Below are 20,315 nucleotides of genomic sequence, written 5' to 3' on the forward strand. Positions count from 1 at the left end.
GGCGACCCAAAAATCCCCTAGGTAAGAAGTGGTGTAAAGATCCATCAACGAGTATTTGTTTAAATAGTTTCGTCCAGCTAGATTTGCGATCCGAACCACTGTGCGCCGCCTTTTTGGTACCTGCCGGTTTGCCCAAGCTGGATACTACTCCCCTCGCCCATTCTATTGACCTGGCCTGCTCATCCGTTAACGTGGCGGGACCCAAACCCAGCGCACGCGAAGTTGTACGCCTTCTCACTTTAGCTCGCTCCCAAACGGGTGTTTGGTTGCTACCCAGAGGATACGTGGATATAAATATCCGGACGTTGTGAGTTGCGATTTGAACCGTACGCACAAGAATCGCTTCTGGCCACTTCCAGGTGAACGGCAGTCAAAAGTTTTCCACTTCTGCGCACGGAACCATCCTCCAATTGAATACCGTATTTGAATAAAACAAATAATTTATAGTGTTTTAAGCGTTAATTCGTTATTATTCACCCAAAGCCCTGTTAAAAATAAAGCAGAAGTATATGTAACAGAAGTCTAAGGCTTATAAAAATATAAAAACACCATGGTTTTTGATTTTTTACATAACAAATAAAGTATTCAATTGTATTACTAATTAGTAATTTTTTTGTTTAAAATATTTTTTATAAGAAAAGATTGGTATTTTTTCCTTTCCAGTTTTTTTCTCAAATTTTTGTATACGAAGTATACAAATATGCATATCGGAAGAAAGAGGGTTTAATCGCCTTTACAACGATACCAATTGTTTAAATCGATTGGTAATTTTTTTGTTTAAAATATTTTTTTTTATAAAGAAGTTATTTTTTCCTTTAAATGTGTTTTTTCTCAAATGTTTGTATACGAAGTATACAAATATGCATATCAGAAGAAAGGGGATTTAATCGTGTTTACAACGATCCCAATTTTTTAAAAACCTTTTCTGGATTCTGTTGAAAAGCATATGTAAGCGGCTTGTGGTCAGTATAAATGTGACAGTTACGACCTTCCAACATAAACTTCAAGTGGCGAACTGTTAAATAAACTGCTGTAAGTTCTCTATCATTCGTACTGTAACGTACCTGTGTTGTGTCAAATTTTTTTGAAAAATAGCCGAGAGGTTCTAACTTCCCGTCGAAGTAAGTGCAGTTGTATAAATCGTTGGTAGAAATTGATTGTGGCCAAAAAACGCTTGGGTTTACTAACCGTCTCTGGCCTTTTACAGCGTTGAATTGCCTCCACGCGTTGTGGCAGGGTTCGATGCCTTTTTCCGAGACAATGTTCCTAAGAAATATAATTTCGGACTTACCAAACACCGACTTCGATAGATTTATTCGTAAATTGTGCTGTTGTAGTCGTTCAAAAAGCTGACAAATGCTCACTTGAAGACAGAGAGACTACACAAATGTCCTCCATGTACGGAAAAACGAAATCCAAGCCTCGTAGAACCTCATGAATGAGCCTCTCGAAGGTTTGAGCCGCATTTCGTAGCCCGAAGGTAATGTACACAAACTCAAACAGGCCGAATGGTGTTGTGATAGCGGTCTTAAGTATGTCAGCCGGATTCACGGGAACCTGTGGGGTACCTATCCGGGATCGTTATCGCGTTAAATGCCCTATAGTCCCCACACGGGTCCATGAGAAGTCCGCCTTTTTCACCATGTGGAGCGGACCAGCCCAGTTACTGCTCGACAAACGACATACACCCAGTTTCAATAAACTGTCAAATTCTTCTGCCGGCTGCCAATTTCTCCGGCGGTAGGCGTCGGGGCCGCGCGAAGACTGGCGGACCACGAGTTTCAATGTGGTGCACCACTGCTGATTTAGGCACTCCGCACATTACGCGCCTAATCATAGTAGAGTAATCGTTTTCTCATGCCGAAACGAATGCATGACGACCCGACCTCTGCACACTTGCGCGCCCTGCATAAGCCCTGGTGGCACACACATTACACATTTTCTGGCCGTTTGTTCTGAATTATACACTTCCGCGAATATTTCTGCAAAAAATCATTAGTTTTCAATTATTTCTTATTGAAATGGCAAATAATTTTTATTTCCAATACAAAAAAGTAAACAAATGACGATTTCAAAACGGCAAGCGCCTTAAAATGTTGGGCACTTCGATTCATGAAGCCTTTATGATTAGACGAAAATATGATTATGAATCGTAATATACAGAGCTTCGGCATAAATGCTTCATACTTTACTATGCCGGAACGATTACACTACTATGACTAGGCGCTTAATGTGCCGAGTGCCTTAGCTGGATTTCCCAGTTGCGCCAGATGCGTTATAGGCGGCATACACCGTGCGTCTGACTCGCGAATCGGTTTGAATGTGTCTGTGAGAATAAATATGTGTTAGTTACACCGACATGACTCCTGGCATGACTTTGAATGATTCTACTGTGTGTAGTCGAAGGGGAGGGTACACAAATAACTCGCTAGTCAGACGTACTGTGTAAGTCGCCTATTAAACAGAGACATAACTATTATAAGAGAAAAAAATAAAAATCAATCAATTATAATCATTATATTAAGATATATATTTTTCGAGTCATCTTTAATTTTTATTCAAGGACTTATATTAGAAAAGTCCTTTCATAATAATTATCAGAGAGATAAATATTTTTAAGTCTTTAAAGACTTTTATTTCAAGACTTATATTATAAGAGTTTTTTCATAATAATTATCATTGAGATAAATATTTTTAAGTCTTCAAAGACTTTTATTTTAAGACTTATATTATAAAAGTCTTTTTATAATAATTATGAGCGCGACAAAATTTTTCAAGTTTTAAAAGACGGGACTTGTTCAGGAGCCTTTCAGGATTAGTTGGGGACCAGTTCGGGGCTAGGTGGGCACCAGAGACCGGCTTTGAGTACTAATAAAATTAGTGTACTTATTCATGATCCATAAAAATTAGTGCAAATGAGAACTAATTCTAAAAATGATTAAGAGTAATTTCCACCAAAACAAGATCACACTCAAAATATACTAACTCTTATTTGTGGCGGAAATTTTTGTCTCTATCGAGTATAGTCTACCCAGCCGAATTTTACTCATTTGGTCGAGTGAGAGGCTGAAAATAATTTCAATGGCGCATATTCATAGTCATATTTAGTAGTCAACTAAGTCGAAACTATTCTAACAGGTCTATTCTGCGCTGGTAATAAAAATTTTGTAACCGGTAAATAAAGTTCCTGTCAATTTTTAAACCCTTTTCGCATTCTGTGTACTCTTGTAACCGGTAAATTTTGTTACCATCTCATAAGCTGGTAACAAAGTATTGCCCCGTGAAATATGCAATGCAAGAATTTGCATAATTTTTCATAGCTGAATTGCTGAATATTTTAACTGCATTACCAACATTCCTAGAATCGCGGTGACAAGAACTGGTAAAATTTTTTGGTAATAAAATTTTCCGGTTACACAATCTTCGGTAACGTGCAGAATAGACCTCTAAGTCACAACTAAAGCTATTCATAGTCGCCTTAGTTTCGACTTTTCTGGCTAAGTACCAACTTAAACTTTAGTTTCGGCTGCAGCTGCAACTAAGTCGTAACTAGGAAGAAGTATTTTATCAAATTAAGGAAAAACAGACGAAATATGTAAAAACATGTCATACCTACCATATATACACAAAAAAATTCATAAAGATCGGTTGAGCCGTTTAGGAGGAGTTCGACCACAAACACCGTGACACGAAATTTTTATATATTAGACTAGCAGACCCGGCGAAGTTCGTCCCGCCCAAAATTATTTTTGTAACGATGAAACGAAAAACGTGACAACAACATCAACAACAATACGCATTTGTATGTTATTTGCCTTTAAGTCGATGTTCAGACACGGAAAACTTTTTTGTGGCAACTCGAAACTTGTAGGGGAGAGAGCGGCGAGGAAAGGGGACAGGTACCGAGCAATGATCGGACTTCTACCACATTGTGGTAGATCTGCCACTTTTTTGAGCATCTAGCACAAGGTCTGAAATCTACCACATATTCGCATTTTTGAGTAGTTTTGTTTTTGCTTGACATAATTTTCTTAAGTTCAAGAGCAAAAATTGTCCAACACTAAACACTAACAACAGGCAGAATGGGATTATAAAATAAACTGTAAAATATAAAGTTTTCTCAATATTCAATTTTTCGACAGGAAACGTGGTTTTATTGTGTTAAATTGCAAAATATATGATTTATAAAAATAATTAATAGCGAAAATATTAAAAAACCGCGATTTTTGTGAAAGTATTAGCAAATTTCAGTGCATCTAAAGTTTCTAAAGCGTTGTTTACTTTTACTTGAAAATTGTCAAAATCGGCAAATCCCAAGTAGCGGTTTCTGGAACGTGCCACATTTGTTCGCTACATCGTGATGTGATAAAAAGAAAAACTGGCGGCATTCCGCAAGGTTGCAGAAATCTTTCAAAATATTTTCGACGAATATCTTGATATGGAAGGAACTGCCCTGCCTTTCACGTTCAAGGAAAAAAATTGCCAAAACTCAACGTAAGTTTTAGCAACTTCAATCTTGCACTTTATTATAATAAAATAATTTTTTTTTTTCGATTCTAATTAAAATGTTTGCAATTTATGTGAAACCTTGCAGAGTTTTTTTAATTTTTGTACAAAGTTTGATCAAAAACCTGAGATCTACCACATTTTTTAGAAATCTACCACATTTTTTTTCCAGATTCTACCACACAAATTTTTTTGCAAGTCCGATCACTGGTACCGAGTTGCTCGTACTCGGGCAACACGCTTTGTCCTCTCATTTGTCTGAGTAATTCAAGTTGGCGGTTCACAGCTGACAACAACAATTGCGGACAAAATAGTGGCTGTGTGTGAATGCTAAGGGCAACACCAAATCGCCGATAATTAGGAACTCTAGTTTCCGTGTTTGAACGCAGACTAACGCTTTTACGTGTGTTAAGCTACAATGCAAAAGCGTGAATACTTTATGCACGCATGGAAAAAGTACCCCTAAGGGTCAAGGAGTACCCAAAATTAACCAAGCGCCTTCGTCTTGGTCTGCAGGCTGTAAATTTAAACGTACAATACGTGGTATGGTTAAGAGCACATCCAAGTCAAAAACGAAAGCACACACTAAAAAAAAATATCGATAACAAAAGCGATAATAATATCGATAGCAAAACCGATAACAAAATCGATAAAAACATCGGTAAACATATCGATAACAAAATCGATAATATCGATCGCAAAATCGATAACAAAATCGATGAAAAATCGCGCAGCTCGTACTCGTAGCAGCAATGAGGCGAGGCACGAGAAGTTTGGCTTGATCGATAAACGAGCGAGTGCTGCTTGTTTGCTCGCGCTCCTATTAAACGAGCGAGGCTGTTGTGTGTTGCCTCGCTCGCAGTGCGAGGCGAGTAGCTGTCTGCATACTCGCTCTGCTAGGCATAGTTGCCAACTTGGTGCTTTAAGCACTAGATTTAGTGCTTTTTGGAAATTAAAACGCCAAAAAAAAAATTATTTAGTGCCTAGTGCTTTTTTTCTCAACTAAAATTACTTCGAGATAGTTAAAACCTGAAATAATTTGAAATATTTAAGGCTGTGGTAGCACTGAATTTAAAAGAATCTACAAATTTAAATGGACTAAAATACAACCATGATTGATAAAAAGCTGAAGTTGCAAACCCACCTTGTTAAATTCTATTCGCGTTGAAAATGCTAGTACGCAAGTAAGTTAAGTACATATTTCCTTTTTCTTTTCTAATTATTTGTACAAATTTTTTATTTTTTTTTACCACCTGAGTAAAACACATCGTTTCTTGGTGCTGAATCCAAATCTGGCCTTACAATTGCTCTAGCACTAGAATTTTGAGATATCCTAACCTCAAAGTGCCAAAAACATGGTTTTTAGCGATATTTGAGGTTATATAATGAAAACATTCAATTATTTGCTCATTTCTAATTAGGGCATCATTTTCGTTTGATGCGATTCGATTTTTCTTTCTCGAGATATACCAGTTTCAATGTGCAGTATTTCGGTATTATGTTATGAAAAAAGCATCCCTTGATTCAAAATAATTTGGTGCTTTTAGTGTGGTAAAACGTTTTTTTTTACAAGTTTTTGGTGCTTTTTGAAAATCAAAAGATGGCAACACTGCTGCTAGGTAAGACGAGTGAGCGACGAGGCAGCGCTCCGAGTGTACTATACAACACATGCATTTTTGTGCATAAGATTATGTACACGGTCTAAATTTTGGGTTTAATTTTTAAACCGCGCTGGGTGGGTCTACTGCCTTTTTTAATCTTTTATAGTCTACTTTTTAAACCAGTCAATAGTTTTAAGCAATTTTTAATATATTCTGGTTTAAATTTTAATCTAAAAAGTTCGTGGTTTAAAAATCAAACCAATATGTTTTAATTCTAGTTTCTAGGTTTCATATATAGCAAATTTGATTTAAAATCTAAACCGAAATAGAAAATGTTTGCCCACAGCGAAATGTGGTGTTGATTCAAACTCAACATTTGAAAGCACATTTACATGCGTGGCTGTAGCTGAGTGTGCAAAGATGCTTGATACAATTGGTTGCTACCAAGGCTGTCCAGGTTCGATCCCCATCAGACGGAGCATGAAATTTTAGATTTTTTTTATTCTTAATTATAAAAATTGTTTGCGTTTAAAATTTAAACCGAACTGTCTAAATCCAACATATCGAGCCCTAACCGCCAAAATAACGTAAGCGCCATTTTTTTCAAAATTTTCTTTTTGATGCAGAAATGCATCTAGATGATCTAGGAATATTTCTGCATCAAAAAGAAAATTTTGAAAAAAATGTCGCTTACGTTATTTTGGCGGTTAGGGCTCTATATGTGCTCTCTTAAACTTGTCATATATGTAGTCCAAAAAGTTTAAAATTAAAAACGAAATTTTTAACCGTGTTCGAAATAATGTTAATAATTGTATGTACATATGCATATAAATGTGTGAATATTATATTAGGGCTGCATTTAAAACAACAAATAAAATTTATTACAGACATAAGCATAGATTATGGAATGAAATATAGAGTTATATACATACATATATACATAACATGCATATTTATAATATGTATGTATGTATGTATGTACATATGCATTTATTTTGTCTTTACAGAGAAAAGTAAGTAACGAAGATATTAGTTGTGTTTGTTTACAATTTATCCAGTAACTTGCCAGCAACTCTCTAGTAAATTTATTTCTAAGAATTCGCTTTCATAGAAAAAATTTGCTAAAAAGTACGCGATGCTATTCCAGTAATAATTTGCAAGTTTCATGAACAGCTGATAAATTGGTTGTTTACTCGCAGCAAATTCCTAATAAAACAATAAATTTTATATTTATGTGGAGCAGAAATTTTTTATTTATTTATTTATTTAATCAAATGGAATAAAATCCTTACTGACTATAAAACAAGAGAGCTTATACACTACCTAAAATAATTAAGTAGGACAAAACGAACTGTTCCAAATGAGAGAGACGGATCATATTCAGAGAGCTCATTTAGCTCAGAAAGGGTTCTGAGCAAAGGCGAGAATTTTACATAGTTAGTTTTTGGAAATCCCAGGTCGAATAACGAAACACGACGCAGATTATGAGTCGGAACGTTTAATGCAAACTTATCCAAAAGATTAGGAAAATCGACTGTGCCTTCCAATATTTTGGCCACAAAAGAGGCTGCGAGGAAAGAACGCCTAGTATTTAACGAACTTAAATTACGAAGTTGACAACGAGAAGTATACGGAGGTATAGGCTCAGAAAATTTTAGAGAACGCAAGGCAAATTTAATAAAAACTTTTTGAATCTTCTCAATCCGGTTTATATAGACGGCCTGATAGGGACGCCAAATGAAAGAAGCATACTCTAGCCTAGATCTCACTAACGTGACATAAAGAAGCTTCAGAGTATAGGGATCCTTAAACAACTGACCATTACGACGTACGAATGCAAGAATTGCATAAGCTTTGAAAATTACGTAATTAATATGGGTTGCGAGGGTTATTTTTGAGTCGAAGTAAACCCCTAAGTCTTTAACCTCTGCGACATAATCAAGATCATGGCCCCCAATATTGTAATTGGTTTGAACGGTAAGAAGCTTTCTGGTGAAAGTGGAATAGGAACATTTACTAACATTTAAAGATAAGGAATTAAGAGAGCACCAAGAATGCAGGTTATTAAGCTCAGCTTGCAGCAAAAAAGAGTCTTGTGAGGTTCTTATCACTGAGTAAACCCTTAGATCGTCAGCATATAATAAATACTTAGAAGACTGGAAGCATGATCAAATATCATTTATTAATAAGACAAATAAAAGAGGGCCCAAGATACTGCCTTGGGGAACACCCGACGTAGCTACAAAAGGAGTGTAGAGTATGTTATCAAAAGCAACTGTACAACGCCTATCGGACAGAAAGGAATTAATTCATTCCAGAAAAGTTGAGTGGAAACCCAATCGCGATAACTTATTAATTAAGACTTTGTGCGAAACTCTGTCGAACGCCTTCGAAAAGTCTGTGTACACAGCGTCCACTTGTAGAGCTGACTGCATCGCAGCAACGCAGTCCTCGATGAATGTAGCAAGGAGACAGTCGACCTCCCACTAACAAACCTGTGCTGGTAAGGGCAAATTAAACTTTTCACTGCGAAATTGAGCTTCTGTTTGACAACTGATTCCAAAACTTTTGGGACAGTGTCCAGTTTGGAAATAGGCCTATAATTCGAAACGTCGTTCTTGTTCCCACATTGATGTAATTAAAGCATTTTGCCAGTCGTCAATAAAGTAACCAGACGAAAGAGATTTATTGAACAATATTGTTAATGGCTGAACAAGCGATGGGCAACATCTGATGAACAAGCAAAAGCACTTTTCAGAGAGTTAACCTCGTCCACTAACATTTGTGGGAACGACGCATTGTTGTTGTCCATGACTTTGATTGCTTGCAATTCAGATTTTATCTCGGATTTTAAATTATCAAATTGCGCAAATAACTCCTTGAATTTATCATCAAAAGCACTTCTTATGGCCTCAACACAATGTCTTTGAGAGGCCAGAAGCGAATCATACATATGTTTCACTGAATCTTCTTGGTAAAACCACACAGTCAGGACACAAATTACCAATATTTAGATTTTTTTTTGAAAAGATTGACATCGTATTCAGACACAACACCCTCGCAGCAAGTGCGATGAAATCTTTTTCTGCAAAATCCACTGCATGGCACCTTCCAAGGCGAATTTATACAAGGTGGTGTTGATAGCGAATTTAGATTTTCGCCGCGGTACTTCCTAATGTCAAAATTATATGTTTGTTGTAAACAAGGCAAATTCATTTTACAACAAACACATCATTTTGACATTAAGAAGCACCGCGGCGAAAATCTAAATTCGCCATCAACACCACCTTGTGTAAATTCGCCTTGGCACCTTCTGAGCGTCAGTCCTAGCGAATGCTTTATTGCATTTGCCACAAAAATCGTCCGTAATGACAAATCAAACGAAAAATAACAGAGCAAGCAAAAACACGCCCGCTCAAAAACACGTCCGCTCATCAGCTTCAAATATGCCAAAATAGGTCAAATAGGTTTATTTTGTGAACTTTATCAATAAAAACCCACAAAGAGTTTCCTTATTAGTTTAAATTTCATCCAGCAACATGCGATCAGCTGTTTTTCATACTGGCAAATTCTTACAAGTAAAAATTTATCCAGTAAAATCCAGTAAAAACTTCAACTGTCATTTTTCTCTCTCTTAATTTCCCCTACTTTGCAAGTTTTTGCGTACGAAAGCGCCAAAACATGAAAATTCGTAAAAACGTTTACTGGATTTTACTGGAAATGAGTGAACAAACGCAACTATTATAATCGTTTGTGCCGCAGAAACAAAAAACCAAGTAAGCACTTGTTAACACCCCAAAATAGTTTGCTATTTGTAGTAGTTATGCACACATAAATTCAGGCTTTTTTTTTGCTTAAATTGCTTAGCTTCGACAATTTTTATGCAATTGCGTTAGGTGAGGCACCAATTTATGCGAAAATAAATGACCTTTTAGGTAAATACTATACGTTTGGCAACCTTCATAGAAATTTTTGAAATCAACGATTGTAAAAGTTGGAAAATTTAAGAAAAATAGGAGCTTATTAAAATTTAACAGATGAAAAACTTCCAACAAGCTAAATCTAACAATATATTAGGGGTATTCTCGAAGTCTTGCACGATGCACGGATTGCACGAAATGCAAAAATACTATTCCAAATTTCGAAGAGTACGAGAACACCCCATTGCAAAGTGGTAGCATGCATGGGGAGCAAGCAGCGAAATTATGTATCAAATACAATAACAAGAGACAGCAAAAAAAAATTAAGTGAGCGAGATGAGAGGAATGAGAGAAATATGTAGCAATTCCAACAACAAAACAACTAGCACAGGGTCGCTATTATCTTGCTATGCTATTTTGCAAAATATATACATGGGTTTCGACGTTGCATATTTTGCAGCGATAGGAAATGTTGTTTCCCATGAATTTTCTTGTTGTGTGTTTGCAATTTATGCAATCCGTGCAATCCGTGCTACGTGCAATGGCTTTGCAAGATTTGGAGAATACCCCTATTGTTATACATCATTTTAAAGGTCTATAAATCGCCCAAATATGTTCGGCTTTAAAAATCGGATGAAAAATAGTCAAGCTGTTAATAGATATGCACATCAAGTACGAATATAACGGTTGTTTTGAAATAAAAATGTTAGTCTCCAGGAACTATACGGAACCTATTTTTATGTTGTACTCGACCAAAGCAACAACCTACACGAGGTTTTGTTTCGGGTGTATTTCATGACTTTGTAATTAATCTACAGCTACCCAACTGTTTCTGTTGTTTTCTGTTGTTTTCATGCAATTGTCCAAATATTTCTTTGCAAAATAAAATGTTTAATAAATATCTTGGGTTGGTTTTTTCTTTTGATATAGGTTTACTGATATGTATGTAAATAATGTGTTTTCTTTTATAGTAAATTTTTTATATATCTACTTCATAATTCGTGCAGTAGAGGGTTAAGCTAAACATTTGAACTTAATATTTACAATTTGTTTGAAAAATATGATATATGAAATATTGATCGCAATATCAATTGCCAAATAATTGCATTACACTGTGCTACCGACGGAGTTCATGCAGGACGTCCCAAATTGTTTATTGAACTTAAAAAATCAACATTCTTTATTAATATTCTTATTTGTGGGCCATCGAAAATTGCCACATTTGCATATATGTATGTATGTACATATCGATGGTCCTGTGCAGTAACGACACAATTCAAAATGCAAAAAACAAAAACTGTTACTACTGTTAAGTGACTCTTGTCTCTAATCCTTGCCTAATCCATTTCCATCCCATACTAAAGTAAGCAGTAAGGATTGCTAAAGTAAGTACAGAAGATTAGACATGAATTCGACAAGGATTAGAGACGTGGGCCACTTAACCGTAGTTACAGTTTTTGTTTTTTGAATTTCGAATTGTGTCGTTACTGCACAGGACCATCGATATGTACATATTTTCTGTGCTTAGACCAGGAAATCAAATTAATAATTAATGGAAGATCTGTAAACAAACTGCAGCTAACTTTATTTCGACTATATGAATATGCAACACCAGAATTTCTGCAAAACTCCATAGCTGAATTGCTGAATAAATTAAAACGTTACCAAGGTAAATAGAATTGCGGTTGCAAGGAGTGGGGACAATTGTTGGTAACAAAATAAGCTTGTTACAAAATGGTCGGTTACAAGCAGAATATGCCTGTTAATATGCTCATAAAGATTAGCAAAATACCGCATGTTTATTAAAATAAACTACAGTGCCGGACAAACGTATTGGCGCAGAGAATTTTTCGCTATGCATGTAAAGTTTTTTATTATAATTGCTTTTTGCGCATTTTTTATTAAAATATAGTTCTTACTACAACAAAGCTCCTGAATTGTGTGCAAAACTCAGGAATATTCAATAAATTTGCGTACTATTTATAAAAAATTCTGCCAATTTTAAACTTGCCTTTTGTTATACTAAAATTGAATGGGGTAAATAACTGCATAGTAAGAATTCTTCTGGATAATCTGAGTTGAAAGTTGCAAATTAGTACGCAAATTTCTTAAATTTTCCAGAGTTTTAACACAGTTTATAGATTTTATTATTATTATTTTTTTTTTGGTTTTTGGTCTAGAATAAACTCTAGTGGTATTCAACAAAGTGAGTAAGTGAAATCTGAATAAAAAAATTTGCTTATATTGCGAAAAGCTCCCTGTGCCATTACTTTTGTCCGGCACTGTATTTTCGAATCCAAATACGAACAGTTAACTATTCGTTGCGTTTATTTTTATTTTGAAATAAAAATAAGCGGAAACTTTTATTTTTGAGTGCGTTCAATAAAATGGTATTGATTTTGGAATGCATTGCTTCGTAGTTTTATTCAAACAACAGTTATTTTTTTAACAGTCAAACTTGGCCAAATATTTTTTAAGTCCGAAATAAAAGTCCTTTCCCGATAATAAACAAATCATCTATCCAAATTAAACAAGTTTGGTATCAAATGAAAGAAGAATAAAATAGCTTTAAAACTGAAATGGCTAAACGAGGAAAGCCATCCAGTGAAAAATATTTCAATATAAAATATTATTTAATTACCATAGAACAATCCTTGGGTCAGGTATTTGAATCTCATTTATATTAAATTATAAAAAAATATAGATACAGTTGGTAACCCTCGTTCGTTATTTCTGTTTAAGAGCTATTACAGTCCTCTTTCATTTGATACCAAATTTGTTAAATTTTGATAAGCGGTTTGTTTATTATCAGGAAATGACTTTTATTTCAAACTTGAATAATATTTGGCCAAGTTTGACCTAAACAAAAAATAACTGTTATTTTCGGTCCCTGATTTGTATGGAGAAATGCGCTATCTTTCACACTTTGGCCCAAATTACGCGTTTGGCTCCAGTGTATGTGTATTATAACTTGCCAATTTCAAATGGTCAATTTAATATTTTGGAAACTAAACTTGCATTAATTTTTATTGAGCGTAGGATCGGCATTACAAAAAAAAAAATATAGTTCTATTTGTATTTACATATATGTATGTACATATGTATGTACATATTTATTTGAAGTTTCTTCTTAAATCGAGTCTTGAGCTCAATAAAAATTAATACGGAACGCAAACGGAGGCCATAAATAAAAACAAATTTATTAGCCTTCAAAATGTTTAACGATTATGTTACTATTATGTACTCGATTAATCAACCCCCCGTTTATGATAACACTAAATATAGAGAAATACTTTACACAAATTAAAAATAAAAGTAAAAATATTAGGCAAATTCGATAACATATTCCATTCATATATTATCTTTGGTAATTTTTTTACTTTAAAGGCAACTTGGTCACAACGCCAACTCAACAAAAACCCATGGTTGTTGCTCAGTCTATACACGCTTCACGTATGAAATCTATTGCCACTGCAACTAATATCGATACATTATTGGTGGCCAATCAGGAGGAAAAAGTCACTATACCGCCCGAACCTGTGCAGGACAAAACCGCATTCATATTCAATAATTTGAGTCAACTGAATATTCCGCAGAAATGTGAAGAGATTAAAGAGATTATGAACAAGGATTATTGGCCCTGGCTAGCACAGTATCTGGTGTTGAAGCGCGCTTCATTGGAGTTCAACTTTCACTCGCTGTATTTCAATTTCTTGGAGGCATTGAAGAATCCCGACATCAATAAATATGTCACCAAGGAGACATTGCGCAACATCAAAGTCTTGTTGCGTTCCGACAAGGGTGTGGTGAATTTCTCCGATCGCAGTTTATTGAAAAATCTCGGTCATTGGTTGGGCATGATGACGCTGGGTCGCAATAAGCCCATACTGCAAATCGAATTAGACTTGAAGACATTACTAGCCGAGGCCTATCACAAGGGACAACAGGAATTACTTTTTGTTGTGCCATTTGTGGCCAAGATTTTGGAGTCGTCGAACAAGTCGAAAGTTTTTAAAACACCAAACCCCTGGACAATGGCTATCATGAATGTGCTAGGCGAATTGCATCAGGAGCCTGAATTGAAGCTTAATTTAAAGTTCGAAATTGAAGTGCTTTGCAAGACGTTAAATATTGAATTGCAGAAACTGAAGCCAATAGTGTATCTAAAAGATCCTTCGCGTTCGATGAATATAGAACACCAGATGTCGCAACCGAAGCCGAAGAGTATAGAGGCACCGCCACAACAACAGCAGCAACAACAACAGCAACAGCAGCAACAGCAACAACAGCAACAACAGCAACAACAACAACAGCAACCGCCACAACGCCAAACACCGGGTCCTGGACAAATGGGACCCAACGATCCAGACGCACAAGCCTTGATTATGGGCGGTGGAAGTGGTGTTGGCAGTGGCGCTGGTAGTAATGTACCAGGGGGTGTAGTGCCTTCGCCCAGCATCAGCAACGAATCAGTCGGGCAGGTCATTATGCAAGCGCCAGAGCCACGTTTCTCATTTGTGGACATAAATATAGCCAATTTCCACCTCATCGCTCAACACGTGGTGCTTTCCCCGAATATTACATTCTTGCACGCCAACCCCGGCTTGAAACATATTGTGCTGAATGCAATTGAACGCACAATCACCGAGTGGCTGCAACCGGTTGTAGATCGTAGTGTGCGCATAGCTGTGACCACAACAGAGCAGATTGTGCGTAAAGATTTTGGGCTCGATCCAGATGAGAACCGCATGCGCACAGCTGCACATCAAATGGTTCGCTACTTATCGGCTGGCATGGCTATGATTACTTGCAAGGACTCCTTATCTCAGACTCTTACTAATAATATACGTAAAGCTTTCCTATCCGCACTGACTGGTGGACCTAGTTATCAGGAAATCGAGGCCGCTGCAATACAGCTAAGCAATGACAATGTCGAGCTCGCCTGCGCCTTCATCCAAAAGACAGCTGCTGAGAAATCAACTCCAGAAATCGATCGACGCATGGCCACCGACTTCGACACGCGCAAAATGACCAGAGATGAAGGAGGGTTAGTTTGAGATTCGACTTTTTAGTTACAAGATGTAAATTAATTGTATTATTTATATTTTTCATTACAGTCGTTTCTATGACACGCAGACATTGGCCTATCAGACAGAGCGCATGCCAGAGCAAGTTCGGTTGAAAGTAGGCGGCATCCCACATACACAATTCGCAGTTTACGCGGAGTTCGCTCGCAACATACCTGGCTTCCAGCCGATGACTGAGCGCGATATAGCTCTATTCTTGCCCAAGCCGCAGGAGATAGCGCCTGCTTCCTTCGGCACCGACGAACTTGGTCTCATGTATGCCGATTTAGCAGGCAAAATGGAAGCATTCCTCAACAGCACCATAAATGTGTCCACATTGCAGCTACAGGCTAGCAAGATGCATGCGCTGCTCAACGCTCTTATGGTAACGAGGCGAATCCGTGATAATGAATCGGCTCTGAACCTCTTGACACGTGTTGTGGAGGGTCTTATTGAGGGCCTTGTAAACATACCCGACCACATTGAACAAATGAAACTGTACCGCGATATACACTTGCGCATATTTACTTTGCTGCAGAACACATTCGGCACAGGAGTGACGGAGCGTGCAATCACCAAGTGCATCTTCGACATACGCGATGAGGTGCGATATAATGTGGAAGCGATAAAATTGCTAATCACATCACATTTTATCAATGTGCCACAATTCGATTTGTTGTTGCGCGAAGCCATGGACAATGGCAATAATTACATGGCGGTCACATTTGCTATGACGTTGATGGAACGTCTGCTTGATGGACGCTCGAGCGCTACATTGGAAACAGAAATGACTGGAACATTCGAGATGCTTGGACGTTTGCCACAGAACCGTCATCGCTATCCAGAAGCGTTGACACATCAGATTGATATGATGGATGCCGGACCGTTTGGCGGCGCTGATCGTTACTTAGCAGGTGCCACACAATACATGCACTCGGGTATGCAACATGTGCGGGTAAGTTACAATTATAAATTTCACATTTAAGGGTACATTTTTTGATTGTTTTTATTTTTTCTCATACCACAGGCAAACGACTGTGACGATCCGCCAGGCTTGCAGGAGAAAACAGAATTCCTGCTCAAAGACTGGGTCTCCATTTATAATCAGTCCAACAATTTGTCGCGTGAAACCAAGATCTTTACCTCATTCGTCCAAAAAATGAATATGTATGGCATATTGAAAACCGACGATTTGATAACGCGATTCTTCCGACAAGCCACACAAATCTGCATCGATTTGGTATATCGCATACTCAACGATCCAAGTAATTCACCATTGCAAGCGCGCACCAAAATCTTCCACTGGATAGACGCTTTTGTGCATTTAATTGCCCTGCTGGTACGCCACTCCGGCGAAGCGGGCAATCCTACTACGAAAATTAACCTGCTGAACAAGGTGCTCGGAATCGTACTAGGCATATTGCTGCAGGATCAAGAACTGCATGGCACCGCATTCCAACAGCTCGGCTACCATCGCTTTTTCGTGATGCTATTCCTGGAGCTGAGCTCCCCCGATGCTGTGCTGGAGAGTCTGATGCACAGCATTATGACTGCTTTTTCGCACACGTATCACCTTCTAAACCCAGCGTTGGCACCCGGATTTTGTTACGCTTGGTTGGAGTTGATCTCACATCGCATTTTTATCGGACGTATACTCGCACAGATACCGCAACAGAAGGGATGGCCACTGTACTCGCAGCTGCTACTCGATCTGTTCCGCTATCTGGCACCATTCTTACGGAACGCCGAGCTAGCGAAGCCCGTACAGCTGCTGTACAAGGGAACGTTGCGCGTTCTGCTCGTGCTACTGCACGACTTCCCTGAGTTTTTATGTGACTACCACTTTGGCTTTTGTGATGCAATACCGCCTAATTGTATCCAAATGCGTAACATAATATTGGCTGCTTTTCCCCGCAACATGCGATTGCCCGATCCCTTCACACCCAATCTTAAGGTGGATATGTTGGCTGAGACTGCAACAGCGCCCAAAATTTGCTCAAACTATGTATTCAATATACAGCCGGCGAACTTTAAAAAGGATCTCGACTCGTATCTGAAAGCACGCGCACCAGTGACTTTCCTCTCTGAGCTACGCTCGCATTTGCAGATCTCAAATGAACCCGGTTCGCGTTACAACATTCCGCTCATGAATGCGCTTGTGTTGTATGTGGGCACGCAAGCTATTTCGCATATAAGGTAAGAGATGAGAAAATACATTCTGCTTGAACTGTAAGTTTTAAAATACATTTTTATTTTTGTTTACACAGAAGTAAAAATTTTGTGCCCAATACATCAAATATCGCTCACAGCGCACATATGGATATTTTCCAAAATTTGGCAGTGGACTTGGATACCGAAGGTCGCTATCTCTTCCTCAATGCTATCGCCAATCAGCTGCGTTATCCGAATAGTCATACTCACTATTTTAGCTGTGCGGTGCTACATCTCTTCGCCGAAGCCAATTCGGAGGCGATTCAAGAGCAAATTACACGCGTACTACTCGAACGCCTTATTGTAAATCGTCCGCATCCATGGGGTTTGCTGATAACTTTCATTGAGTTGATTAAGAATCCCATCTATAAGTTCTGGGATCATGACTTTGTTCATTGTGCGCCCGAGATTTCAAGGTAAGTGATAGAGTCAAACAATTTTCTCTTGTCCACTAAAATATTGAAAATGCAAAATTTTCTTTATTAATCATATATTTTTCTTCGTTCTCGCTTAGGTTATTTGAATCGGTGGCACGTTCATGTATGGTCAAATCGAATCATCCGCCGCAGATGAACAATATGGATGGTGAAATTCAGGAAATCAATTAAACCAGAACTACAATAAATAACAACAGCAGTAGTGTAACAACAGAGTTCTTACCCACGATATGGTGGTAGCGACCGCAGTGGTGGAAATGGGTGGTTGTAGTTATAAGGTTTTGTGTATTTCGTTGGGGTCTGTTGGTGGCGATGGCGGCGTAGCTGGCAGCCCGTAGCCAGTCATTCTTCACCATGCGTGAACTGCCGTCCTATTCAAACAGAAGTAGCAGAAGATTAAAAAGTTTTTTTAAGCTAAAGATACAAAAAATATAATTGATTTATGAATTAAGACATTGCAACTTTTTTAAAAAGAAAAAAACTAAAAAAATTGTAAAATGTAAAATGAAAAAGAAAACGAAAAAAGCAAAAAACAATTTACTTGTAAGTAGTTTAAAATACACGATAAAGAGGAAGCAACACTTGAAAGAAAATTTAAATTAAATTAAATTTATTGATAACTAATTGATGTATTATAAATATAAAATTATTTTGAACCAAACAATACAAATGCTAATTATTAAAAAGATGTTTGTGTAAAAATCTAAAGTTGGCAAGCGAAAGAAAACTTAAACGAAACATAGAAAAGAATAAAGATGAGCGAAAATTAAACACTAAAACTAAAAAAAAAAAAAACAGAAAAAACAGGATTGTACTACATGATCGATGATAGTATGGGTGCTCGAACTGCGAGAGTGGAGAAAATTATGTAAGGTTTGAAACGAAAATGCTGCATTGCTGACCTGAAACACTGCGGCAAATCAATTTAAAATTTTAAACAAATGATAATTAAAGAAGAAAGGAAAATGGTAAGCATTAAACAGAAATTCATTAAATAATACTATACATTCATAAAATGTATATTAAAAAATAATAAAACCTTAAAAAGAAAAACCCACAAAAAAAATTGTAAAAACTATCTAAAATACAAAAAAATCCGACAAACACACTGTACATATTTGTATGAATAAATTAGTGTTAAAGGACGAATCGAAGCCAAGGGAAAATTCGGTGTAGCGATGATATTTCGACGATTGCTGACGCTGAGTTGCTCAGCGCTGCGGCGAATGGAAACACATTTTTGGAGTTCGAAATGGGTTAAACGAGCGCCTCAGACAGAAATTAAGACAACAAAGAGTGCAATCTTACAAGCGCGAATGCCTAGCAAAATCGTGCAACGTTGCTGCAACAGCAGCCAAAGCAAACGCTCGAAATATTTATAAAAATAAAATAAAAATTAAAAATAATTTATGATGCTTTTAATATAGTATAATATAATGGCGATGATGTGATGAATAAGAAAAGATATAGAGAGCTGGGAGAGTGGAAAAGATGTGTAGGTTGAGCGCAAGCACAAATAAGAATTTCTTTATCAGAAATGAAAAAGCAAAGAAGATAGAAGTTGTTAAATACTGTCGACTGCTGGCGTGTTTGCGTTTCTCTTTTTTGCTTCGTTTATAAATGAAGGAATTTTTGTGCAAATTTTTTGTGTTATGTTGATATTTTGCTTATATTAATTTAAATTTCGAATATGTTTCGGTGAAAGCTGCCCGACTTATGTTTTTGCACACAAACACATGTTTACATAAATATTTTAGAAGCTCCGTACTTTCTTATTTCCGTTTTAAATTATGTACAGTTTTAAATAAAATAAAAATGAGTAAAATATCAAAAACCCAACGTAAGGAAACACATTTTAATTACATACATATATAAAATTGCTAAATAACTTTGTTCATTGTTGCCCTATTGAGAATATATTTTTATAATTTAAAAATTACACTTTCCAAACGCAAATATTTTATGCGTGTTTATTGAAATTGAACTTAATTATTAAACCAATGTTTTTTTTCAAAATGTCAAAATGATTTTATCAATGCGCTCATATTTTAAGATTATTAAAAAGTAATAATAATGAATAAAATCGAGAAAATAAAATAAAACAAAATACAACAAAACTCATCTGCTGAACGCCAGAGCTGTATGTCATTGGTCATTTTACTTGAGGTGTATGTAATTAATTATAAAATACTTATAATTTCTAATTAAATGTCTAATTGAAAACAAAGTTATAAGCTAATGCATACAGAGATATATAATTATAATTAATTATAAATTGTATAATTGACGCTAGTGAAAGAGAGCAGAAATTATATGCAGATGAAGCGAGATAAATTAAATGAAAAGAATGAACAATATATGAAGAATAAAACCAGGAAAATCTGAAAAAAAAACAAAGTAACAAAAACGAAAATATACATATATTACAGATGCATTAAAATAAAAAATAGTCATATTCATTAAAAAACGAGTAGTATTTTAATTCATAATTCCATCTTTTGAATAGACACATCTTCGTGTCCGCAACGTGTTTTGGGGATGCTGCTGAGTGACAGTCATTGGTTCTACTGCCGT

At 36.6% G+C, this 20,315-nt stretch overlaps 1 protein-coding gene across 5 annotated transcripts in view; it reads left to right on the top strand.

Annotated features, from left to right (window-relative positions):
- Nucleotides 1-20,107, top strand: part of LOC118742439 (CCR4-NOT transcription complex subunit 1) — a 59,012-nt gene extending 38,905 nt beyond the window's left edge. For all 5 annotated transcript variants that reach the window (XM_036474512.1, XM_036474510.1, XM_036474509.1 and 2 more), the window contains exons 8-12: nucleotides 13,415-15,074; nucleotides 15,145-16,048; nucleotides 16,121-17,289; nucleotides 17,361-17,720; nucleotides 17,819-20,107. In XM_036474512.1, coding sequence (XP_036330405.1) covers nucleotides 13,415-15,074; nucleotides 15,145-16,048; nucleotides 16,121-17,289; nucleotides 17,361-17,720; nucleotides 17,819-17,912 — 4,187 coding nt within the window. In that variant the 3' untranslated portion in view covers nucleotides 17,913-20,107. The remainder of the gene's footprint in view (nucleotides 1-13,414; nucleotides 15,075-15,144; nucleotides 16,049-16,120; nucleotides 17,290-17,360; nucleotides 17,721-17,818) is intronic.
- Nucleotides 20,108-20,315: the final 208 nt, after the last annotated feature.

Source organism: Rhagoletis pomonella, unplaced genomic scaffold (genome assembly GCF_013731165.1).
Source record: "Rhagoletis pomonella isolate Grant_MI unplaced genomic scaffold, Rhpom_1.0 Rhpom_scaffold_00007, whole genome shotgun sequence".
Taxonomy (NCBI): Eukaryota; Metazoa; Arthropoda; class Insecta; order Diptera; family Tephritidae; genus Rhagoletis; species Rhagoletis pomonella.